The sequence below is a fragment of the Zosterops lateralis genome, assembly GCF_965231275.1.
Source record: "Zosterops lateralis genome assembly, chromosome: 2".
Taxonomy (NCBI): domain Eukaryota; kingdom Metazoa; phylum Chordata; class Aves; order Passeriformes; family Zosteropidae; genus Zosterops; species Zosterops lateralis.
This window is the reverse complement of record NC_139763.1, coordinates 80,453,517-80,479,313: the sequence shown is the minus strand read 5'-3', so window position 1 is coordinate 80,479,313 and position 25,797 is coordinate 80,453,517. Positions and strand designations below refer to the sequence as shown.

Sequence of the window (25,797 nt, the reverse complement as noted above, 5' to 3'; positions counted from 1 at the left end):
AGGGATATTCCACTCCATATGGCAGCATGCTCAGCATATAAAAGCAGAGGGAAGAAGGAGAAAGGGGAAGTGTTCAGAGTTAATGACATTTGTCTTCCCAAATAAGTGTCAGGGTGATGGAGCCCTGCTTTCCTGGAGATGGCTGAACACCTGCCATGAATTCTTTTTTCTTTTGCTTTACCCATTAAACTGTCTTTGTCTCAACCCATGAGTCTTCTTACTTTTACCCTTCAGATTCTCCTTCCATTCCCACTGGGGAGGAAACGAGCAAGCAGCTGCATGGGGCTGAGCTGACTAGCAGGGTAAAGTCATAACACTGGTTTAAAAGATTTTACTGTCTGGTCTGACAGGAGGTTTGGATCACTCACAGAAAGGTGATTTCTTCATGGACCAGGCAGGAAACTGTACCATTTCAGAGAAAAGACTAAATAACTGTTGGAAACATTAATGACCATGCCCACCTTAATTATTGCAAGCTTCTGTATGTGACATCCTTCCCTTCCCCTCCCCACCCCTCCCCCCTCCTGAGGATTATGTGGACCAAAACTTGCCCTTTCCCAACCTCTTTTTGTCACCAGGCAATTTAATGATGTGGAAGAGCAACATTGCCAGATTCAGTGTCAGTGTTATGGCATGGTAAAACACTCACACTCTTCTGCTTTATTTCCTGCACACCTTTCATCAGCTTTCACTCTTGGATACATTTGATCTATTTGTACTGCTTCTCTTCCAACCATTCCTCAAATGACCTCTTGTTAGGACTATTTAATAGTAATATGTCTTCCTGTGTCATGTAAACTTTTTGAAAAACTAGAATTTTAATAAGCACAAGAATGGTGCAGCTGTATGATAAAGCTTTCATTAGAGGATTCCTTAATAGAACCCACTTCCAGTCCTTGATTGCATAATCAACAGCTAATGAAATTGTCTTGGTAACAAGAGCTACGGTGTATTACATCCTCTCCTGAGACTAAGTGGAAAGACAATTGTACCAGCCCGAGAGGACTATTGATTGTTCACAGTTTGAATTTGATTACCCTTACGGGGAACTGAACAAGAGATCATCTTCAGCTCTGCTAAATGGATTTTTTTTCCACTAAAAGTTATCGGTTTCACTTTCATACAGGGCATTCGGGGGGCAATAAACACAGGAAGGTGTAATTTCATTACAGATTTCCTGAGTCTGCAAGTTTGGAAGCACCAAAAGCTGTGAAAGAAATGATGGCTGCTTAGTGATCTTAGTGCATCTCTGTGTTTAAACCAGGTGGGAGCTCTGAGGGGACACCACAGCTCATTGTGCGTTGCTTGTCTTACTGCAGGAGGCAATCCCAAAGGGAAGTTCGCTCTGGGACTGGTTCAGAATGAGTGGAAAGTTTATGTCAAAAGGCCTTTGGATCGGGAAGAGCAAGACATATATTATCTGAACATCACCGCCACAGATGGCCTCTTTGTGACCCAAGCTGCTGTGGAAGTGACTGTCACTGATGTTAATGATAATAATCCAGTTTGTGAGCAGGTGAGTTAACACCACCCATGGCAATCAGCCGCTGTGTTGAGAATGATGCTTTCCTTACAGGTTTTGCAAGTATTCAAAGTATTCATAGGCAATGTTGCTTTTCATCTTTATGGTCTTAGTTGAAGAGTCTGCAGTGATCTGAGAGAGAAGCAGGATAAAGCATTCCTGTGAAGCCAGGGTTGAAGGATAACGATCTCATAATGCTTGCAAAGGAGTCTTGTACACAGTGGCCTTAGTTGGCTTTTCAACAAATGATGCATTCTGAGGTGGCATTGGGCAGCTACTCCTCCCCTGCAAAAAAGAATGTGCTCTTCCTTCATAACCCACGTGGAAATGTCATCAGTCTAGTTTAACTTCAGCTTTCCTCAATTTTCCAGATACCAGACATCCAGTGGAAAAGGCAGAAGAATGTAGCTTGCTGTCCTGTTGTCGGGAATGCATGCAGTGTGGCCTGACCACAGCTTTCAGAGTGTTAGCTGTCTTGTATTCTGTGGAAAGGCAATCCAGGGAACTGATGTTAGTGCAATAGAAAGGTCTGTGTGAAAGAAAAGACACGATAAAACCCAGAGTTCCTTAATGGTACTACTCACAGAAATTTTACATATATACATATATATATATATGTGCGTGTGTACGTGTATGTGTGCATGCATATACTCATGTAATTCCCATTGTTACATTATCACTCACTGATGGATTACTGTCATTGCAAGAACCACTCTACCACTCTGGGGAATCACAATCTGTATTTCCCTCAAAACTGCTGGATGAGGTGATAAAAACAATTGTTTCTGATGGCACACTCATCAAGATTTTCATTTCATGGGTGTCAATGGAATAAACAGAAGATGCAAAATGGTATTGCATTAAGCACCTAAGATGAGCCCTATTCACAGTCATAATTTGGCATTGTTTCTGTGACACCTCAAAGCTTAACAGTGATTCAAATTGCTAGGAATGTGTTGTGTAAAGGAAAATTATTTCCTGTATAGCAAGATGCACTACAAATATTTTTTTTTTAATGTTGTTCAAAGACTGTAAAATACTGCTACAGCATAGCTTATATGTCTGTTTTTGACTCCAGGTTTCATACACAGCATTGTTTCCTGAAGACATTCCACCAAACAAAGTAATTCTCAAAATCAGCGCTAAAGATGCTGACATCGGGTCCAACGGTGAAATTCGCTATTCTCTTTATGGTTCGGGGAACAATAAATTTTTCTTAGATCCAGAAAATGGTAAGAAGATAACCAAGTGTTTCTGAACAGCCTTTACCCCTCTACATCTGGGTACTGGTTTCCTTAATTAGAGTTAGGTTACATGTGGCTATCAGCCAGTTGTTCCAGTTCTGGCAGATGTGGGTGACCATTTGAATGGTGGTGGCAGGAGGGAGGAGAAGGAACATCTTTGTTGGCCAGGTTGGATGTTATAACCAGAACAGTGGATATCTTTTGATTCCCTGCAGACTTCAATTTCGATAAGAGATTTATCATAGAACCACAGGATATTTTAGGCTGGAAGAGAACTTTGAAGGTCATCTAGGCCAAAACCCTTGCCATATGCGGGGTCATCTTCAAATAGATCATGTTGCTCAGAGACCCATCCAGTTAAGTTTTCTAGGGGTACCTGTGCCAGCATTTCACCACCCTAATCATAAAAAATGTCTTCCCTTACATCTAGTCTAACTCTACTCTCTTTTAATTTAAAACAATTACCTTTTGCCATATGACAGCAGGTACTGCTAAAAAAAGAAGTGTTTCTGTGTTAAGAAGTCCATAAATCTCGAGAGAGACAGAAAGGCTTGGAAAAACATGATGGTGTTCATATGGGTAAAGCTGTAGGCTGCTGTTAAAGCCACCGTGAATGTCTTGTCATCCTTGCACTCATATTGGGACCTCACTTTTGGGTAAAGAGGAAGGAGAAGTGACACTGATGTGAGTTTTAAATCTCTTAATTGGAATAAACCACGTTGGTTTTGTTTTCTCTTTTCTATTTCTGTGAAATACATGGCTTTCAGACATTTACGCTGTCTAGAATTGGTGATCTTTCTACAATAATAACAATAGCTGTTGCTTTTAAATAATTTCAGGTGAGCTGAAATCTTTGGCTCCTCTCGACCGAGAGAAAATCCCTGCATACAACTTGGTTGCCCGAGCCACTGATGGCGGTGGCAGGTTTTGCCAGTCAGAAGTCCATCTTATTTTAGAAGATGTTAATGATAATCCACCAGTGTTTTCATCTGACCACTACACTGCGTGTGTCTATGAAAATACAGCCACTAAAGCTTTGTTAACAAGAGTCCAAGCAACTGATCCTGATGTTGGTAAGTGGATTACATGGCAAAAAATGAATAATTTTTATGAAAATTCTGTGAGTTGTTGGAAGTACAGTGCAGATTCACTTTTCTATTGCTAAATTTCTTCATTTTTCTCCTCCTTTTTTCTTATCCTCCCCATTTCATTCTGTTCTCTTTCTTTACATCAAAATGCTTGTGTCTGGTCTTGACATAATGGTGTTACAAACAGAAAAGCATTGCAGCAGCCGCAGAAGGATGTAGTTTTCTCTTGATCAGCAACAGCTCTGTTTAGGGGGAAATGATCGTTTTGGGGCTAAATTGCAACTTTCTTCCTTCAGTGGTCTCACCTCTTTTCTTGAGCCATGATTTTGAATACCCATGTCTCTATTTATGCAAATAATAAAGTTACATGCCACAGGGACCTATACCTGATTAATCACAGCTTTTTAGAGTTTTATACTGCAATAGCTCCCATTTGTTCCAGCTGGTTACTTTAGTATAAAACTATTGTACACTGTGAATGTACATTATAAATGTTCTGGTTATTTAACTGCACATTCATTGAAAATGTAATAGTTGATTATATGAGGACCTTAGCCTTGAAATGTGGGCCTAATTATAAATATTTAAAGGGGAGGTTTTTTTCATAATACAGTGGTAAAACCTACTGAATATTAGAAAGCTTCTTAGGTCATTTACTTGAGTTGAAATAAATAACTTAGGGGTTTTCTTCTTCCTGTGTTTTGGAGGTGTTTTGAAAAACCTATGGCCTGAGTTGAGTAGTTTCATGTAAGTGGTAGATCTTTCCTTCAATGAAAAAAAAATTTCTTTTTTTACGAGTAGAGTACATGCTGGAAATCTCAGTTATTTGCGAGGCTGATAGTTTAGATATACAGGGATTCCTAAAGAAGCAGCAAATATTCATTAATGTATCTATGAAGAGCTGCATTACATGCCATGGTTGAAAACTCACAGTTAAAATTATGATACTGTCCTGAATGAAGAGCCAATTACTGGTGGTAAACTACTGAACTGTCTGAAGAGACAATGTTGTTATTTTCCACTGTTGTATTAATTACCATTTTTCTTGTAGGTGGGATGACATTCAAGGAGAGAGGGGACACAATTAGAAGAAAAAGTTGTCACTAAAGGTTTTTGCTAGCACCAACTTTACATAATAAGATGGTTAACAATGAAAAAACCCCACAACCATAAGCTAGTTGCTGTATCTTTCTTCTGAAACTAGAGAAGTTAAAGGGAGGGATTGATATGATGAATGAGAAGGGGCTATGTACTTCCTTAATGTTTAGACCTGAAAATCAAACCATACAGTGTATCATAAGTAAATGACTAAAAAGTCCCTAGAATGGGATTTTGTTCTAATTACTGTTCCATTAGTCCCTACTAAAATCGCTGATTCCCTATTGCTAGATAATGAATGATTTCAGGTAGTGTAATGTTCCCATGAGACAAAAAATGTATTATTGATATTCCTGATGGGCTGTGATATTCCTCTAAGGCTTTTTGAAGTGTTATCCTGAAAACATCAGTGGAGGCAGTAAGCATCATACAAATAAATTTTTAACATTCAGGAAACATCTCGTGTTCAGTCTTAGAATTTGCCTGCTCTGCTTGGGCTTGAAGGGCCATGTACTCTAAGGACAGGAGCATGAATATTGAAGCCATTGAGGGAAAAGCTTGGGAGAAATCCCTTTTTGGTCCACAACTAAACACAATTTAGCAGAATCCTGAGAATACTGTGTTCCAGCACTGTTGGATAATTAAGACAATTTCCGGTTAAGAGAAAAACAGTGTTATATCTGCCTTGTGCCTTTGATATCTGTTGAAGTTCCTGATCTCATAATATCCTGTGATACTGTAGGACTGGACCATAAATTGCTGTTTAATGTATTTATAATTTGGATACATACTTAGAAACTAGCTGTACCAGCTGCACACGCTAAGGGAGAATTGTGATCCTTCGTCATAGTATTCAAGAGAAGATAACAGTTTTAACTGTTTAGTAGCACAATAATTCATTTTCCATAACCTCTACACAGAGCTGAGGATCTTAACTTACGTGGTCTCCTGAAGGAAAGAGAATATATGTAATTACGTATTATACGTAAAATTTGTTAGGATATTTTAGTAGTTTTAATTGAAAGCAATTCTTTATCCTATACTGCTGCGACTGAAAATTTTTAATGGTATTTGCTACTTACCACCAGCAGGTTTGGAAACGTTCAAACTAAGAAATGAAAATGAAATGCTGTTTCTACATTTTTTCGAGAAGTTCACAGAAAGCAGTGAATTTTTCACCTCCCACTGTCTCCAAAGCAAAGTGCCAAATTACTCCATTTTGTTCAAATTAAGGTACAAGAAGAGCTGGAATGAATGCTGAGGTGTAATTACCTGAGCAAACCCATCACACAACTGCAATATCAACCTCTTTCAAAGGAATTAGGGTCATACTAGGGCAGCAACTCTGAGGAAACCTACACAGGACTTTGTGACAAGCATGATGTTAAAAAATCAATAAACTTCAGAATAGACATGGAGCCCAAAGCTGAGGTGCAGGCACACGTTGATTTCCAGTGCTGCTTATGTTTTCTGCTTGCACAGTGTTGTGGCCTCACTCACACTGTACAGGAATGAATGACAGCATCATCCAAGCTCAGCAGTGCTTTAAGTGATGGTTAAATCCTGTCTCACTTGCAGATGCTGTGCTTTGTGAATGACCTCCGTGCTCAGGCCTGTTTCCATGATGATTGATAGTGTAGTCTACCAAAGGCAGGAGCACTTACTGCACTAAAAATGAACACTGCATTATCCAGCCTTCTGCAGTCGTCTTGATCATCACTGGGGCATCAGCCATCCAGATCTGTAGTCACTTTTGTGATTTCACTGACCAATTGATTTTTTTTCCCTGGGTTTATGATGGATATGAGATACTAATTTTCCTCCAAATGGGAATAGCCTTGTCAGGCAGCTCTGTCTTGCCTGTCACTGCTGCCTTCCAGCTTCTCTCTCCATTAGCTGATGTTTAAAGCGTTCCCTGCACAACCAGCCAGTACAGATGGAGTGAGCCATCTTTGAGCCAGCACCTTGTATTGCATGCAGCCAATGTGCAGGAAAACACAGACATGTAGGTAAAAAACTGGCAGGAATGGCCTTTATTTGATTGCAGTGTTCATGCAGTGTGCAGACTGCCCTGTGCTGTGCTCAGCTGCCCCTCACCTCAGCAGCCCTTCCCCAGCCCAAGGCCCGTGCCAGCACATCACACGGGAGATGTCATAACTTGCATGCTGCTAGGAGCCACCTGGTATCTGTGTTTTTGTTTGGGAAGGCAAATCTGGGAGCTTCTCAGAGTCACTGGTGAGACTGATCTGCTTCTTCCTTGAACAGCAGGCATCTTGTCAAACCACCCTACTCAAGCAGGGACATCTAGGTTGTCTAGGACTCAATCCAGATGGCTTTTGGCTACCTTCAAGGACAGAGAGTGCTGTCCTCCAAGGATTGAGTACTCTGCAGCATGAACACTCTGGAGGTCCTCTGGGAATAACCAGAGACCTGCATTGTGGATACAGATCAAAGTGTAACATCCTCCCCGTGATCTGTTGTACATGAAGAAAAAGTGTAGTTTCAGGAAATACCCTCCCATATCTGACAGCAGATTTAATTGCATTCAGTAATGCCACCTAGAAAAACAAGCAGCTGTGTGCTACTGTATTCAAAACATTTTCTCACTTCTGTGCACAGGTTGCCCAGAGTTTCAGATGTGTCTCAGCTTCTGCAGGGCTGGCAGCTTCACGAGCAGAATGGTTTAAGGTTTATTCACCAGTTCTGAAAAAAAAAAATCCAGCTAGTTCTGGGGTTAATAGATTTGAATGATGAGTCTGGATTTCCATTCTTTGCTCCTAGTATTTGAAGCTTTGGTACTTTGGTGGATGTGAGAGAAAACATGGGTGTTGAAAGCATAATTCAGGAAGCCAGAATAAAATTGACACCCTCTCACAGACATGTTTATAGAGTCAGGTTATATGGGTTAATTGTGGTTGAATTTGATTGTGTTCTTTAAGCAGTTTTATAGAGTTAAATATTATTTAGACTAGGATTTATGAGAAGGATTCTGTTGTCAGTTGATTAGTGCATTTGTGTTTAATCTGGAGACTTTAAATCAATCAAGTCTCTAATCAGTCTGATTCTTGGTGTGGGAGCTAATTATTCATCTTTTCACACAAAGTGGAAGAGCTGCAGCAGAACAGACTCAGCCTTTCTGGGGGAAATTGTTTGACCTTCTTAGTAGAAGACATCTGCTTCCTAAACATAAACTTCTCCAACAAGAACTGATAGGGAAACTGGGGGAAGGAGTGCCATTTTCTTTCAGGTTCTGATGGAAAATTTTATGCTGGATTTCAAACAAATCTGTGTCAAAAAATTATATTTTTCCTGCAAGGTTTGACCTCACTGATTCTGATGTTTCAATAAAGACTTGCTTTGTCAAAAAAAGCCTGAACCCAAACCCTTACCATGTGTACTTGCAAGGCACCTGCACGGGAAATAATAAATTTCTTTACTAGGGAAGAATGGTAATATGACTTCTCCTTCAGGTTTCAGCCAGTCCTGTTTAGTGTGTACCTTCCTCCAAGAGGATGGGGAAGCAAGCATATTTTATCTTATTTTTCTTCTTGTCCTCTCTTTATGTCAATAAAAAAAAAAAGGAGAAATTACTAAAACAATAAAAATAAAATATCTGTCAGAAATAGCAACCAAGGTATATACAGATTCTCTGAGGTTTATCACTGATTTTTAGAAAGTAGCATCAGGATGCTGGTGAGCCCAGCATTGAAACAAATCGCTCAGGCTGTTCAATGGGTCACCACTTTCCAGGACACATGTGTGGGACTAGAAAACGGACTTCAGCCTCATCAGCAGTGGGATTTGCTCTTAAAGAAGTTAGGGCAACTGAGCCTGTTGCAGTCACAGCTGCCTCACAGCTGGGCTAGGGGAAGTGTAAAGTGTTGCCAGGTGAGATTGAAGGAGTGTGAAAAGTGTAAGACAGTCACAGCTTGATTGGAGAGCAGCTCTCTGAATTATGTGTAATGGCAAGTAACAAAATAATAGAAATGCTGAAATAGATACTGATTTTGGCATTTTCTAACAACACCAGTGCACAGCAGACCTCTGCTTTGTGTGTTTGTTAATGTTGGGCATGTCCCTTAAAATGAACCTAGAAACCTCTGGAGCATTCAGGATTTGAAAAAGACAAAAGCAAGGAAAGAAACCTGAAGAAAAAGAATAACAGAGATAATAGGACAGAAGATTTACTAAAACTCAACAGCTAATAGGTAGTTAACTTTGGCAATGAGGCCAGCTAGATGGCATTTCTGAGTATTGTCTGAGGTTTTGTAAAATAAATATTACAAGATACTTTACAGAGGATGACTCATTCTCTTTAAAATATACATGGTGCTTCCTATATCTTCACCCACATCGTTGCCTCACAGACTTTTAAAATAGTACCTGGGTTGTGCTCTAATGCAGGAAATGAAAGAGACATGAATTATTAATTCCTTTTACTCTAGCAATCCGAAACAGCCTTGCATAAGTAAGAGGTGTAGTTGAAGTAGGGAGGCTACTGTCCACTGTCACTGAAGGCTGTTTTCAGAAGGAATTCAGGAATCAGCCGTGGAAGAAAAAGCCAGCCAACCAACCAATCAACCAAAAGACAAGACAAAACAAATAAAAAGCCCAAAAAAAACCCTAAGCAAAACAAAACAAAACCAAAACAAAACAAACAAAAACCCCACAAACAACAAACCAACCAGCCAAAAAAAAAACCAACCAAAAAAACCACAGAACCCAAAACAAAAGGCATGAGTGAGTTTTGCTCTATAGCCTGGTGACTGTTTTGGTTCTGGGCTCTGTTCCTCAGAGCTTATTCAATGAATATTAATAGTCCATAATGATGTACCCTTGTACTCCTCCTTCCTGGAAAGGTGTCCTTACCATTAGACTTCTGTCCGGTCTTGCATAAGGAGAGTGGAAGGGCAATGCCTCACATTCCCCAGTTGTCTGGCCAATCCTGCAGACACTTGCAGGTCCAAATTCACTCAGCTGTTCAGGAGAAAACCTAGATTTTACCTTCCTAGTGAAAGCAGAAGCACTAATAGGAATGCAGAGATAAAGCACACTGAACCCCTGAAAAATTGCCAAATGAAAAAATAATAGTCTCTTAGGAGTTTGGACTTGCCTTACTGTTAGGAGGTAAATAAACAAGGTATTCTGGGATTTTGAAAACCTCTACCAAAACATTCAGCATGACCCAGTTGAATCCCTCAGAGGGCCATATTTTTAAAGCTTCAGGGGTAATCAGGGGAATGCAGTAACCCTCCTTGCATTAAAATAATGAGATGTATGTATCAGGATGACTAAAACATAATCTGTGTTCAGGAACTGGAAGTCATCAAAGCAATCTCATTTCCTTCTGCAACATGTGAGGAGTCCATATTGAAATAAATATTATGGGTGTTATGGCTTAGGTTTAGTGAGTTTTATGGCATTGCACTGCACCATGTTTTCATGTGTAAACCAGGGAAACATGGTCTGCACCAAACTGCTCTCAGAGGAGTTCGTAGTAACCATTACTCTGGAGGGGTAGGTTAAGAAAGATACTGGATGCAGCATTGCTATTTTGATTCCTGAATATATAAGTAGACATAAGGGCTGTATTGCTAAATGTCAGAAAGCAGAGTAGTGCTGCAAGTTACCCTGGATAGTGTCGAAGCCGCAGTTGTGTTATTCAGCAGTTGGAAAAGTGGTATGGAAAAAACCCAATGCGAGGCATCAAAATAAATGTGACATCTCGTGTTTAGACAAGAAAACCAAGTGCAATGGTATTGTCTGGGTGGTGGCTGTCTGGGCAGCAGAACTGCTGAGACACAGCTGTATTACTGTGACCCACAGGCTGAAGGTGTTTTCACTTTCATACTGGTGTGAAAAGGCAGATACTTTAATGAGGTGAGTAAACTAGAGTAATGCTGAAAAAAAAAGTAGTTCTTTCTGTTTATTTCATGGTGGCAAATCCTGACCTGAAAGGCTGTGTTGTTTTGGGTACAGAACTTCCAACAAGATGTGGGCTACCTCTTTCAAGAAGATATAGGAAATTGACAAAAGAGATCACAAGTCTGGTAGAAAAGTCAGGAAATATTGAAACAGTCAAGAGGGTCTTCCAGGGAAAAGAGTTGAGATGATAAAATATAACAGTCTTCAGCTATCTGATCAGTAGCTCTGAGGAAGGAAGTTGACCCTTGTTCTTTTTTTGCCCCTTGTCTTTTATTAATTTAGTCAATCTCAGCAAAAAGTCAGAAGATCTTAGTTGTAAGAAAAGTGAGGCACTGGGATGTGTTATCCAAGGAGGTTATGCAAGTTCCTGATCAAAGGATAGGCCTCTCTTTGGGGATAAATTGCGTCCATCCTGTCTTTGTGCAGGGATAAATTAGATGACCTCTCAAGATTCCAGCTCTCTTTACACTTTCTCATTTCTAGCAGTTTCTTTAATTTTTGAGATTTCCAAGACATTTTTAACAGCATAGAGGCAAAGAACTAGACAAAGGAGAGTTGTATGTCTTGGATTATATTGGGGGAATAAACCCTGTCTTTAAACTGGGTCACTTAAACATATGTGTATATGAATAGTGTCTCTCTCTATATATATATACATACACATATATATGAAATGTAGTATACAAACTATTTGAGCACATGTCTGATGAAGAGAGGCTGAGGGCACTGGGGTTGTTCAACCTGGAGAAAAGGAGACTGAGAGGCAACCTTCTTGCTCTTAGTAGCTACCTAAAAGGAGCTTGTAGTGAGGTGGGGGTTGGTCTCATCTTCCAGGTAGCACATGAAAGAACAAGAGGGAATTGCCTCAAGTTGTGCCAGGAAAGATTTAGATAGGATATTAGGAAAAAAATTCTTCACAGGCATTGGAATAGGCTATCCAGGGTGTAATTACTACCTCTGGAAGTGTTTAAAATGTGCATGGATGTGCTGCTTGAGGACATAGTTTGGAGCTGGTTTAACAGTTGGACTTAAAGATTTTAGAGGTCTTTTTCCATCTGAATGGTTCTATTCATGCCTATATATATGTATCTATGTTTTTATCTCTCTCTCTGTGTGCATTCCACTGCTTCCAGTTATGTTTCCCAGTGTTGCCAGCTGCAATGTGTAATCCTAAATCAAGTATCTCCAAAATCACGACTTCAGAAAAATTGACTCAGGAGCACTGGAGAAAACAAGTATATATACCAACTGGTGGAAGCCAGTACCCAGGAATATGTAAATCCCTAGTAGGAAAGAGATGGAGGGTGAGCCAACTATGCAGATCTCGACTTCCCACCAAAAAAGATAACACCTGCCCCAGCTAAATTGGAAAAAACACTCATGGGTTGTCCCATACTGCTGACAGTTTATATCTCCTATTCCTGTCAATTATTTCCCTTCAGTAAGGGGCTGATTATCTTCAGCTCTGCCCTGCCCTCATCCCATGGTACCCTGACTCCATTGGAGCAGCGATGTGAATAAAGATCTTTGGGGTTAGGGCTATTTTTTTTCCCTGCAGAAAAGAGAAAAAGAGTGAAAGTCTAACTTGGTAGCAGTGTTATGGTTTGAACTCAGCCAGGTTTTCTGCTTAAGTTGTAAAAATCGCTTGAAATATTTTCCCTATGGGACTATATATTCTTCTACAGTTCAACAAGGTACTTCAGGCAAGATTTCTCTTTCATCTCAAAATGATGGAGTAGAGTACTATAAAATCTGGTTCAGAATTCATCTTTTGTCTTGTTTGCTGTTAACAAAGTTCTGGACTTTTATCTTCTAGTAATTGGCCTTGTGGTTAACATTTGGGTAGTCAGGGAAGGTCATAGGTACACACCAGTGTTAATCATCACACCATAAAAGAGGCAAGAGGAAGCACAATAATCAGATAGCTTGTTTTGTATGTTTGCAAACCACTGCTAAACTGAAAAAAAAAAATTCAGCTTGCCTTCTGGTATACATCTTGTTTGTTTATTTTTAATACTTTCTTTCAATAGGTTTTCAAGATGAAAATGAGCAGATGACAAAAGTTAATCATCATTTTTCAGACATAAACAAAAATGAATGGTCTAGCTGTATTTGGGGAAATACATTAAATAATGAGTTCAGGGTGAGAGATGAAAACAGGAGAAAAACTACGTATGGCTTTTAATATGTGTAACTTTTACTTTATGTGTGATGCATAAAGGTATTGCCCACTGCAGAAACTTACTGCTGTGTGGGGATTTGCCTTGGGTTAATGCTCAGCCTTTTAATTGGTGTCAATCTGGATAGAAATTTGTTTTAATTCCACCATTTTCAGTTGAGTTGCACCTCAAATCCTGACTACACTCACTACAAGAAAGACATTGAGGGGCTGGAGCATATCCAGAGGTGAGGAAGGGTCTGGAGCACAAGGCCTGTAAGGAGCAGCTGAGGGAGCTGGGGGTGTTTAGTCTGGAGAAAGTGAGGCTTAGGGGGGACCTTCTCTCTCTCTAAAGCAACTTAAAAGAATGTTGTAGTGAGTTTAGGGTCAGACTCTTCCCAAGTAACAAGCAGTAGGAGAATAGGAAATGACAGCAAGTTAAGCCACAGGAGGTTTAGATTGGGGAGAAGGAAAAATTTCTTCTCTGAAACCATTGTCAAGCACTGGAACAAGCTGCCTGAGGAAGTAGTTGAGTTACAACCTTGGGAAGTATTTAAAAGATGCATAGATGTGACACTCAGGGATGTGGTTGAGTGGTGGCCTCGACAGTGTTGGGCTAATTGCTGATCTCAAATGTCCTTTCCAACCTGAATGATTCTGTGATCCTATGCTTTATACAAGGAGGATATTAATAGCACTGAATTGGGAAGTGAAGTTTTATATTCCTGATACTATTTAAAGTAGTAATGACGTAGTAGTTGTCATGATGCGACATTTAGTGTGTTCCTCTTTGTTTTAGTACAGAAGAAACCAAGGATGAAAGCCAATTTGAAGAATGGCATTTGAGGTACTAGGCAGTTGTATGTTTTACAAGCTCTTCACACCAGAGATTTGGCAAAGGGCAATGTTGTATCATATGCTAATACAAGTCTAAATATAAAATGTGCTACCTTATTTCTTTACTTTAAAAAAAAAAGTACTGCAATTTTCTCATTGTAATAGTGATTCCTGCAAAGGCTTTCCGTGTTCAAATAGCTCATGTTCATGATTGGCACCTTAGAAATCTGAGAAGTTTGAGTGAGTGAGTTCACACCAAACAGTTTGCAAACATTAATCCCCCCAACAGCTGTAGGCAGGCAGTGTGGGAGGATTGCTCTCTTTACCAGTGCAGGAACCATGGCATTGAAGCAGTTGTTTTCCTTTGCACAGAATGCATCTCCTTTTTAGTCATAGCAGAATCCAGCACCACTTCTGTGGCAGGGATGCCATTGTAACACACTGGTGGACACCTGTCTCAGGAGAGGGTAGCCCCTAGACTAAAGCATTTTGAATTTCAGTACAAATAGCTTCCTGCTTCACCTTTGCCTCATGCCCCTTTCTCTTCCAACCTTGAGTCAGAAAGCTTTGTAGAAACATCTATTGATGTAACATAACACTTTCTTCAAAGTGTTGTTTCTACCACAGCTTTTCATTGATTTTACCCCTAAGAAGCAAGTATTAAATTCCACCCCTCAAAACACTCTATGAGAGGGTCAGGACACAGCTAAGATCTCCCTCTCTGTGTCTCTTTTTTTCCCTCTCCTTTTGGCATTTGGGGCAAAAGTCACCAAGGTTTAGTATCTGTATCCCCATTGAGGCCTTCTGACATAATCTTCTGTTCCTCCTTGCATAAAATGGCACTTTCACCTGTAAGAGCTTTTCTTCCATGTCCTGTGGAAAAATATAAGACTGTTCCCTTCATCATACCAGACTGGTACAAGATAACCTATGTCTCTGGAACTTCTGTATTCTTCTCTCTTTTTCCAGGAAGGAAAAATAAAAGCACTTACCTTCAAGATTTTACTGTCTCCATTTCTGCCTAAAAATCCCATATATTAGAGTGAGCAACCAGAGCACCATAATCTGTATCTGATCTGTCTCCATTGTAGGAATGCCAGTAATTGTTTACAAAAAACATTAATAGTATTTTTTTAATTTATGGACATCACTTCTGGGAAGTAAGTGCAAACCAGACTAAGGCTTTCCTGCAGTCACGGATGTGTGGAAGGTGTGTGTTAGGGCCCCTGGCTCAGAGGAGTGTTTGATACAGTATAGAAAGTGGCAGGCACCAAGAGCAACCAGTGCAGAATCCTAAATAGTTTTACAGTTAAAACTCACGTGTAGGTTGGGTGTTCAGCAGCATGCTCTGAATCAAAGAGAAAAAAACATTCCATTTTCCAGCATCCCTGAGAATCAGCTGTTATTACTAACTCTATTACTAACTGTAAGAGTTATAGTCAGGTCTGTCCTTTCTTTGTAAGTGGAAGTTCTTGGAGGATGTCTAGCTGAAGGAGATTCACCCCAGCCAGAAACATAGATAACTCCAACCATTCACACTTTGAAAATCTTCCACTTTCTAGAGGGCTTTACTCCTTTTTAATGTTTGTCAGTTTGGTTCACTGTCAGCTGGCGTAGTATTTGGATGTATGTATCAAGAGACTAAGGAAAGGGGTGAGTGTGCTCTCCAGCAGCTGTAGGGTATTCAAAGCCCACATGTTTTAACATGAAGGAATCTACTGTGAATTTGTGAGCTGAGCTCAGTTCCTCATCTGTAGGACAGGAGTCACTTCCTTAATTGCCTTGCTGTTTTGCTGAAGGTGGGACATTTTGTTTTTCATATTTGTGATGGTGAATAGAGAGGCTCTGCTGTGATTAAAAACCCAAAACAAATCAACACAAAAAACCTAACAGCCTGGTTCACTGCAGTATTGCCATTTAATTTGTTCCATATTTTAAAGACATTTGAACCTTTTAAATATACTTTGGTATATCAAGCACTGCATAAAAACTCTATTCTCTGAAGAGCCAAATAGTAATTCCTAATGCCCTTCAAGTAGGGTCTGGGACTTTGTAGTTGCCCTAGCTTTTATGTGTGTGTGATTGAACAAAGAGTCTCCCAGCTCCCCCTTGTGTGGATGCTCAACTCCTGCTACATCAAGCAGAAAACAACTGTGATTTGTGCTTCTTTTGATCAGACATTTCTACAATGCTATGCTGCTGGAAAGCAGAATAATACTGTCACAAATTTTAAATTAACAAAATATGCCTAGAAGGGATTGGTAGCTCTTGTTCATCTGATAAATGTCAGGCTTGTAAAGTGTGTTCTCCAACAAAAACAGCAGCAAGTGCTCAAGTGAGAGATGTTAAAAACATAGACTCTCCATTTTAGTGGATCTTCGTGTTTTAGTTATAATCTTTTATTGAAGCACCCAGGACGAAATCACAAAATCAACTAGCATCAAGGGAGTTGAATTAGCTTATATCTGTGTTCACTTTTAATTAGATTTGAAATGGCTATCCCACTGTACTGCAGAAACTAAGTCAGTACCATCCCCTCAGGGCTTATTACTGACAACAACCTTAGCATAGATCTGCATATTCAGCAGCCAGGTGGATAGGTGCTTTGTATTGGGAAATATGGGCAGGATTTTAAAAACGCAGGATATCTTTTGTACAACTCAGTTTTCGCTCTTAGGCTGGGGAACAGAGGGACTTTTCTCTTTAAAATATTATATTCTGGCAGAAGTTTTTTGACGCAGCTTTTGTTTAACAGGTATCATCTTATGATAATATTTTTATGCTAAACAGTGGAATCAAGGCAGCACTGGTAGCAAGTACATTCTGTGCCACCTGATGTATTTCTATGGGTTTATTTTCCCCTTATGTACATTTCTATTCCTTCAAGATGTGCTCTGAGACATTTCCAATTCCAGCATTCTGCTTGTCTCATCTAATTCAATTATAAGCTGTTCTGGGCAAGGACCATATCTGGATTCTGCTTTCAATACACAGCAGTTTTGCAAAGTAATCTTTTAAAAAAAGTATCATGATGAGGAAAGGAACTTAACTTATCCACAGGGATTTGCCATGTGAGAAGAGCATGTCCTGATCTCCCAAACTTTTAGCAATATTGTACCCACAGGCACTCCTACCTGTGTCCCCACTGGAAATGCTCTGTGTGATAGCAGAGTTTGCTTAGAGTTTCTTTTAGATGGGGAGAGATTTTTTTTTTCCTTTATTTCTCATTTTCATTTTCCCATTTGCTTCTCTTTCAGGCGTGAACAGAAAAGTCACGTATTCCCTATCAGACTCTGCAGATGGTTACTTCTCAGTTGACCGGTCATCAGGAATCATCATTTTGGAGCATCCACTTGATAGAGAGCTTCAGTCCTCCTATAACATTACTGTAAAGGCCTCAGATCAAAGCATTGTGCTGACCTTATCCTCGTTTGCCACCGTTACCATTACAGTGCTGGACATTAATGACAACCCTCCCGTGTTTGAAAGGAGAGATTATCTTGTTACAGTACCTGAGGACACCTCACCTGGCACTGAGGTCCTTTCTGTTTTTGCTACAAGCCAAGACATTGGTACAAATGCTGAGATTGCCTATCTCATCAGATCAGGGAATGAGAAAGGGAAATTCAAGATTAACTCAAAAACAGGTTTGTAAAGTGGCTCTTACTTGCAATGCTAAATTAAAACATCAGAAAAACATGAATGCTTTGGGGAAAGCTCTTGGACCAAAAGATTTCCAAGGCCAGAGACTCACAGCTTGTCATTGTGTAATTAACTACACAGTTAAAAGCAATTTTAGGTTGGAGAGTGATGTCAATTACGGTCACAGTTGGCTGCTCCAGCTCAAGTGGAGAATACTTTTCTCCATTAGTAAGTCTGTTCAGGCCAATATAGATGTGACAACCTATTAGCCAAACTGTGCAGAACATTTCTGGACACTTGCAATGTTTACTTGCCTACCAGCTGAGTACAGCCTCAACTGTCTACCCTTTAGAAAGCTACCAGGACCAATTCAGTCCTAATATCTGATTGCCATTTATGTAGCTTTATGCAGCTTCCCTAACTTAGGTTGTTCTGATTTTTCTTTTTGACTTCAGCCATGGCTTGGGTTGAGGCCTTTTTGGTTGTACGTTACAAATTTTAGAAGTATGCCACTACTTCTCTATAAGAAATACCAAGAAAAGTTAGCATATTTGGTGTAATTGGCTCATTTTCTTAGAATTTCCTTAGTGGGATATATTCTTTATCCTCACTGAGTTTTTATTCCATCAACTTCAAGCTATTTCTTCTGTGCTTCCTGTAGTGTATCTCCTTCTTCTCATGGCATTCTGTATGAACAGTATGAATCTGCCACCACAGTCTGAGAGCAAAGCAGTCTTGACTTTAAAAGCTGAAGATAACACTTTGGGTGCAACTGTAATAGCTAGTAACAAGATAAATCTCAAAATGATGCCTTATGTCATTTCTATAATTGTGTGCAAAAATGGTTCTCCACTCTGCAGAGACTGCTGCCTCTCCTGTGAGCGACTTAACATAACTGTGTGCTGTCTGTCGTCTTCATCATGTTGATTAGTGCTAGCAAAATCTAAACATAAATACGCCTAGGCAATGATACTTAACTTCACATCTGACAATGAAGCCAAGGAAATAAATCAATAAAAACCCATAATGAAGCTTAATCACACAGAAAAAAACCCCCCAAAACTAAAACTATATATTATTCATTAATGTGTGACAGCTCCATTATTATCCGTTTAGAGTTTCTAGACAGCAGAGTGGGGATGTAGCATGCCTGATCAGAGCTTGAAAAATAATGTCCTTCACACCATTTATCAGTGGGAACTCTCTGCTAGCCACTTGGAAGCTTCTCTCCAGGGCTCCTGCTTTCAGCAAGTCATGCTGAAAGGTGGAATTTGTTTGGAGAGAGCCCAGACAAGATTAAGAGGAATGATCTGAGGTCTGCAAAATGTGACTTACCAGGAAAGTCTGAAGGAGTTAAGGCTGTTTAAGCTAGAAAAGAGAGGACAAAAGAGTTTGCATGCCTGTAGAAAGTACCTGTGAAGAAGAGGGGAATAAACTGTACTCCATGCCCAGTCATAAGAAAATAAATTGTGAATGGGCTTAAATTAAATTTGGATTACTTTGGTTAAATGATAGGAAGAAATTCCTAGCTGTAGTGATTGTTAAGTCTTGAAATACATTTCCTAAGAAGGTTAGAAAACTGATACTGTTGGAGGTTTATAAGAACACCAGAAATCAGATCATTCCTGTCCTAGAGGGAATCTGGGTGCATGGAGTGAATCAAGTTACAGAGAATCGTAATTTTGGTTGTGTGGTGAAGTAACACAAAATTTATAAACCTAGTTGACTGGGGAAGTCTCTGTTTAATCACTTAAATGATAGACAACTGATTTCTCAGAGGTATTCTTATCCTATTCATTTGTATTTAATTCATGAGAAGTTAATTGTGTGGGAGTGAATTTCTGTTGACTTGTCAGGGCTTATTTCCAGAGTCGGCATCCAGTTCTCCCAAAGGCTCTGTGAATGAGATGGTAAATGGGTGGATATGGCCTCCACTTCTTCATCTATGATACTCACATAATGAAAGCTATTTTCATGAGGAACCATTCATTGCCTCATGCCTTGTAAAGGTCCTTTCTGCGGAGGCAACCCAAGTGCAATTGACATCATTCTTTATTCAAACTACAGCGGTAGAAACCTGAATAAACATTTTTATTGGATTGGGCAGTCTTACAGTTAGTGTTGTATGTGTGCCATGGTGATAAATAGCATGCTGTACTGTTTACTACAGTCAAATCCCTTACTCTGTGGCATTATTTATTTCTTGCCGGCTGTTGACATTCCCTCCTTTGCTTCAAAGGAGTGATTTCCATTTTTGAAGCTTTGGATTTTGAATCGTGCAAGGACTTCTACTTAGTAGTGGAAGCAAAGGATGGGGGAACTCCGGCGCTGAGCGCAGTGACGACGGTGAACGTGAACGTGACGGACGTCAACGACAACGCGCCCACCTTCAGCCAGGCCGTCTACAGCGCCGTCATCAGCGAGGACGCCGCCGTCGGCGACTCCGTGGTCATGGTGAGTGGGTGGCATTCAGGTGCTGTGAAGCCCTCTGCCCCTAAAAATAAAATACTGCACTGCTTAGTAATGATAATTGCTATGTCGTGAAGCCCCCAAATTGTTTTCTGGCTGATACTCTGTGTCAGCTACTGCTCTCTGAGTGGCTGTCGGTGTCTCCCCAAAATAAAGTAGTAGTGGTATTAACCTTTTCTCTTTAACCCTATGCTGTTTAACCTGTTATGCTGTTAAAGAGCAATGGTATATATAAGGTTTTGCTTTTCATGAGTCAGCTAGAAAGAAGCAGATTTTAATAGAAAGGCAGAATTCAACTTCTCAGTGGAATGCAATCATAGAGTCATAGGGTTGGATGAGATCTTAAAGATCATCTATTTCCAACGCCCCTGCTGTGAGCATGGAAACCTTTCAGTGCACCAGCTTGCTCAGAGCTCCAAATACATAATATTTGTATAGTCTGGTATGCAGTGTGCCATCCCCAAGCCCCACTATATTCTCATCTTGCAATTTGTGGATCCAGAAAGAGTGTGTTGTATGGAATATTAAGATAAAAATATTCTGTATGTTTTCAGACTAGGATTTTGAAAAGGCCCAAGTGAAGCCTCCTAACAAAAACTTATTGGATTCATGCTGTAGAGGTGTGCAGTTCAGGTATAATTTGTATAAAGGAATGTAACGTTTACTTTTTGGAGTGTTGAGCAATTAATACAGATCACTTAATATTTGTTTTGCTAATTTTTTTATTCTTCTCTCAAAAAAAGTTGATAGCAGAAGATCTGGACAGTCCTCCCAATGGTCAGATTCATTTTTCCATAGTGAATGGGGATCAAGACAATGAATTTTCAGTTGATCCTGTTTTGGGACTCGTGAAGGTTAAAAAGAAATTGGATAGAGAAAGGGTAAGACATGTGGGACTTCTTAACTTACAATGACTTACAGATGTGCATCAATCTCAACTGTGCTGCTAGCTTATGATGAAGGAGTTTCTTTTATACTCTGCAGCAATCAGCCTAAGGTGCTCCAAGAGGTCTTTCTAATGTTTTCCCACTTCTTTCCATGCCAGCCCTGTCCCTAGTCTATCTACACAACTGCTCCCCTGCACCCACACAGCAGCTGGGGTCACATCAGGGGAGAGAAGCAGGACTGGATTTCTCCCGTGGTGCCAGCAGGAGCTGCTGCTGTGTTAATGAGCTGTCTCCTCTCCCCTGTGCGTGCAAGCACACACATGCAGCTGTGTGTGCAACAGAGTGGTTACAAAATGCTCCAGATTGTGGCACTGAGCACTGAGCTGAGACCTCAGCCATTAATTAGCGCTCTGCAAAACATGTCACTGGGGAGGGGATGTTATGAAGTGGCCAGGCTGTACCAAAAGTGAAAGAGTGCTTCATTAAATGGATTCTGCTGCTTTGTTTGCTCACTCCATTATTCATTCAGGATTATTTATCACCATTTTGCCATAGCTAGCAATTAGCAACTTTTGGAAAAAAAACAAACAAATGCAGTTGCCTAGTTGCCTAGTGCCCTGCTACTAGCAGGGCAGGAGAGTGCTACATGGCTTCAGAAATCTTGCACATAAGAAAATCCGTGCCTCCTGCCTCCCAGCAATGCACCCACAAAACTGGAGATGCAGGTTGCTACCTTCAGAATATGGGCTCAGCTGGAGAAGCTGTTTACTGGAAGCAGATCTGCTTCTTAAAACAGTGGCAAAAACACCTTTCTGTATTATCACAAAGGCAGGATTAAATTGTTCGTGTGTGGTGGTAGAATGGCTTTACCACTGACTGTCTACAACAGGAGAGTAACAATGGCTGTGCATGTTACAAGTTGGCTGTAATAAAAGCCCAGGCTGAGTTTCTTAATATGACTTTTCTTAGTTTCTGAAGTGCACTCATGTGCAGCTGCATTCAGACACACACCCCCTTACAATCATGTGCATGTGCAATGCCAGCTGTTTTAGGTCTGCATTTTCCAAAGTTTCCCTCAGTTAAAATAAGCTGTGATACTGTCTTTTTTCTTTGCTTCCTTGGCACATTTCCTAGACACAGGTGTTTCTGACCCCTTTGGGAAGAATTATATATGATGCCCCATCTGCTGTAGATCCCCAAAGGCAGTGCTGACTCCCAGGTTTCAGTGGTTTAAGAAGGCTTATTTCCAGAGCTGTAATCACGCAGAGACCATGAGTTTTGCCATGTACCTTTCTGGGATACATTGAAAAGAAAGCAAACACAGAAAAAAATAGGGAAAGATTCTACAAAACTCTGTCTTTAGCTAGCAGTGGAAATTACAGTTAAAAAAAAAAAAAAAAGTTTAATTCTCTTCCCCAAGTTTCTTGACTTCTCATAGTTCAGGATTCCTCTTCCCTCTGTGTCACTTTGCCCCCACCAAATTGTAGTCTATCTCCTCCATACAGTCCCCCAAAAATATGTTCCCTTTTACTTTGTATTGGTCCCACATCCCAGAACAGTCCCCTTATTTTGTGTGCTCGTTCTGAGCTTCTCCCCACCACAAAAAAAAAGCTGTTATTTTTCAAATGTATTTGGATCCCCTCCCCAAAAAGCCCCTTTACCATTCTCTTGCTCCCCTGTGCAGGTCCATGCTTTTCCCATTTCCAGCCCTGCACTGAGAGGGTGGAGCGGAGTGTTGTATCTGGCATGTTTCGCCCCTCTCCTGCTCCCCTGTGGGAGGATTCAGGGGCAGACATGTCAGCAAGCTTTCCCTGCAGAGCAAGGAGCAATATACAGTAAAAAACAGTTGTAAGACCTAAGAAAGCCAACATAAGGATGCAGTTTGGAAAATCCAACTGTCATCCATAAACTGTGCATAGACAGAGCTTTTGCAAGTTGTCACATATGCTCACACCTTACACGCGGGCACATATGTGTGTAGAGGGCCCATGGATGATGCACTGAACTGCCTGCACTGCACTGAGTTGTTTTGGTCTGTTGCAAACAAGCAGACTCAAACCCACTTATCTTCTGCAGAATGATGGATAATATTCTGTTGCTACAGAGACTGTTGTCCCTCGTACTCCCAAATGTTTTCCAGTGTGTTTAAGCCAACTGCCTGTGAACTTTTTCTTGGCCCTCCATCACCATGTTAGAAACAGTATGTGTCAAACTGACGCTGGCTCTAATAAGCAATTTATATAATATCTTGGAAACCAACTGTAAGATAAATAGAATCAGGTCACTTATCCCAACTGACACCTAGGAGAGATGAAAATGTAAGCTTACAGGACTAATAGCTGAGCTCATATTATCTGTCATTTATTTTCTGTCTGCCCCTTTGTTTCAGGAATGTTTTATCTGATACAGTTATTTTAATACAATGAAGCTGTTATGTTTATCGGTAGCCTTATAAAGCAGAAGTTGGGGCACAATGTGGTGATAAACAGGATAATGTTATACTAAGAGCAGGAAGGTAATGAGGCCAAACAGCTTTCCTTAGAATACAGAAGGTAGTGTATTGAACGTAAAGAACCTGGGTTAAAATTTAGGACCACTTTAACAATGATTTAATGTTTTCACCTTTTTGTAGATATCTGGTTATTCACTGGTTGTCCAGGCAAGAGACAGTGGTACCCCTCCTTTGTCTTCATCCGTGACGGTCAATGTGGACATTTCTGATGTGAACGATAACAGCCCTGTGTTTACTCCAGCTAACTACACAGCTGTAATTCAAGTAAGTTTATCCTGCACTTCAAAAACTTCTCTGACTTTTAAAATGCACGGGCATTTGGTTTCAGTAAAGTACCTTTTGATGATCTATCTGCAAAACATGTATCAAGTGATCTTATCTAAAGGAAAGTATAAACAAATCTTTCTTAAGTCTTGGTACATTTCTGTTTGCTGAGGCTCCTTAACCACAGCATCTGTCACATATTTTAACATTCATCCCTGCTGCACCGGGTACTCCAACCTCAAAATGTCTGCTCTGGGATAAGTTCACACTTCTTTACAGCTTGCTCTGAGTGTGAGTCTTGACTTTTAGTCAGTCCTGATCAGACAGATTATCAGAGAGAGCCCGGCAGGCCCTGGAGGTGTGGTGGGTACCTTCATCTCTGCCACTGGTCCACGGGGCGTAAGCAGTGTCAGCAAAATGCAGCTTGTGAAATGCCAGCATGGGCAAAGAGCATTCTGTTGAATATTCTCAATAGAAAAATGTGGTATTTTATGATTGCAATATGTATCATTTTAATCCTTTTCTTTATACACTGTGTATATGTGTAAAGGAAAATAAACCAGTGGGCACAAGCATTTTGCAGCTGGTAGTGACAGACAAAGACTCTTTTCACAATGGCCCCCCTTTTACCTTCACCATCCTCACTGGCAATGAAGAGGAGGAGTTTACTCTGGACCCTCATGGCGTTTTGAGGTCTGCAGTCATCTTCAAGCACATGGTCTCAACTGAATATGTGCTCTGTGTGCAGGTAAGGCGTGATTCTTACATCTACACTGAAACAAAATCTCTTAGTGGTAGGTAACCTGTACTTTGCCTGTATGGCTTGGTTTTAATGGACTGTATTCTACGAGTTAATACCACACATTCCAGTTTGCAAATGCACAATGCAGAATATTTTCTTTGATGTTCTTAAACCTGGTTTCATATAAATATAAATATAAATAGGTAGCCAGCCACCTTTCCAATTTCCTCGGCATGAAATGAATTTTCTGAGCAGCAACCGTTATGGTTTAAGATTTTCATCATTTTTTTCTGTAGCTCAGGAAGGAAAATTATAAAAAAAATGCATTATATACATATAAATGCACCCCAGAACAAGTGACTGTGAAATACTGCTCTAGGAATGAAAATAATTTCTGCTTTTAAGTCATAAATTTAATCATAAAGTTTTGGAAGCCTTCCAAGAATTCGTGAAATCACATTTCCAAGGTCAACTTAGCTTTTAAAGAATGTCAAAATAAGACATGCAATAGAAGTCCAGCTCAAACTTAGCTTTAGAATAATTGTTGAGAAGTTTTGTAACCAGGGTAATTTTGATTGCCAAAACCTGTAAATCCAAAAGTAATTTGTCCACATTTCTCAGGTCTGCCAGAGAAGATGTATTAGGGTTCAGTAAATAGACAAGTCTAGGGAATGAACCTCTTCACTGAAATGAGTCATGGTCCCATAAGCTGCATCTGAAATTTTTGCTTCCTCCATTTGCTTTGCTGGGGTTGATGTCTGAACACTGCCTGTCTACAAGCACATTTAATGCTGTTCACAGCAGTTGCATCCTTAGATGCAATTGTTGGTTACAATTCACAAAATATAAGCTCTGATGCTAATTAACAGTTCAAATCAAAGTTTTCCATTTAATAGCCTTGAAACCTGTCTTTTAGCCTTGTAGAGAAATAAAAAATCATCACCTTTCTTTCTTACCGTGCCTTAATTGTAAAATATCCTGCTTTCAGGGTAATTTGCGAGGCAGAGTTCTAGTGTAGCCAAAACTGGGCATAAGAGTTAAATTCGAGCAGCATCCTGTAGCTTTAGTGATCCATGTATTTCATATAAATGAAATATTAGACAGACCACCATGTCTGAGATGCACCAATGTGCTCAGAAAAACATGCTGTTGCATTGTGGTGGCATGATTCCTCCCAGTATTATTTTCTTCAGGGATTTGTTCAGTGAAAACATGTTTCATAGTTTCCTGTTGTGTGTAGACCATACAAGTGTTTCTTTCCATCCATATGTGCCAGAGTGCTGCTTTCTCTTTTCCACTGTCAGGTTGTTCCTCTGTATTAGGTTTATTAAGAATTAATGTTAAAATAGAAAATAGAAGGAGACAATCTCGCTGTAAGTACATGGGTATTTGTCTGCACATATAAATAA

At 40.1% G+C, this 25,797-nt stretch overlaps 1 protein-coding gene across 6 annotated transcripts in view; it reads left to right on the top strand.

The window, feature by feature from the left end:
- The window catches only part of FAT3 (FAT atypical cadherin 3), a 333,029-nt gene that overhangs the window by 261,308 nt on the left and 45,924 nt on the right, over positions 1–25,797 (top strand). For 4 of the 6 annotated variants that reach the window (XM_083854350.1, XM_083854348.1, XM_083854349.1 and 1 more), the window contains exons 11-18: positions 1,320–1,516; positions 2,601–2,754; positions 3,606–3,839; positions 17,130–17,519; positions 19,754–19,968; positions 20,727–20,864; positions 23,503–23,646; positions 24,197–24,394. In XM_083854350.1, coding sequence (XP_083710476.1) covers positions 1,320–1,516; positions 2,601–2,754; positions 3,606–3,839; positions 17,130–17,519; positions 19,754–19,968; positions 20,727–20,864; positions 23,503–23,646; positions 24,197–24,394 — 1,670 coding nt within the window. Of the gene's footprint in view, positions 1–1,319; positions 1,517–2,600; positions 2,755–3,605; positions 3,840–17,129; positions 17,520–19,753; positions 19,969–20,726; positions 20,865–23,502; positions 23,647–24,196; positions 24,395–25,797 lie in introns of those variants that run through there. The other 2 variants (XR_014589261.1, XM_083854351.1) reach the window with 2 other exon arrangements.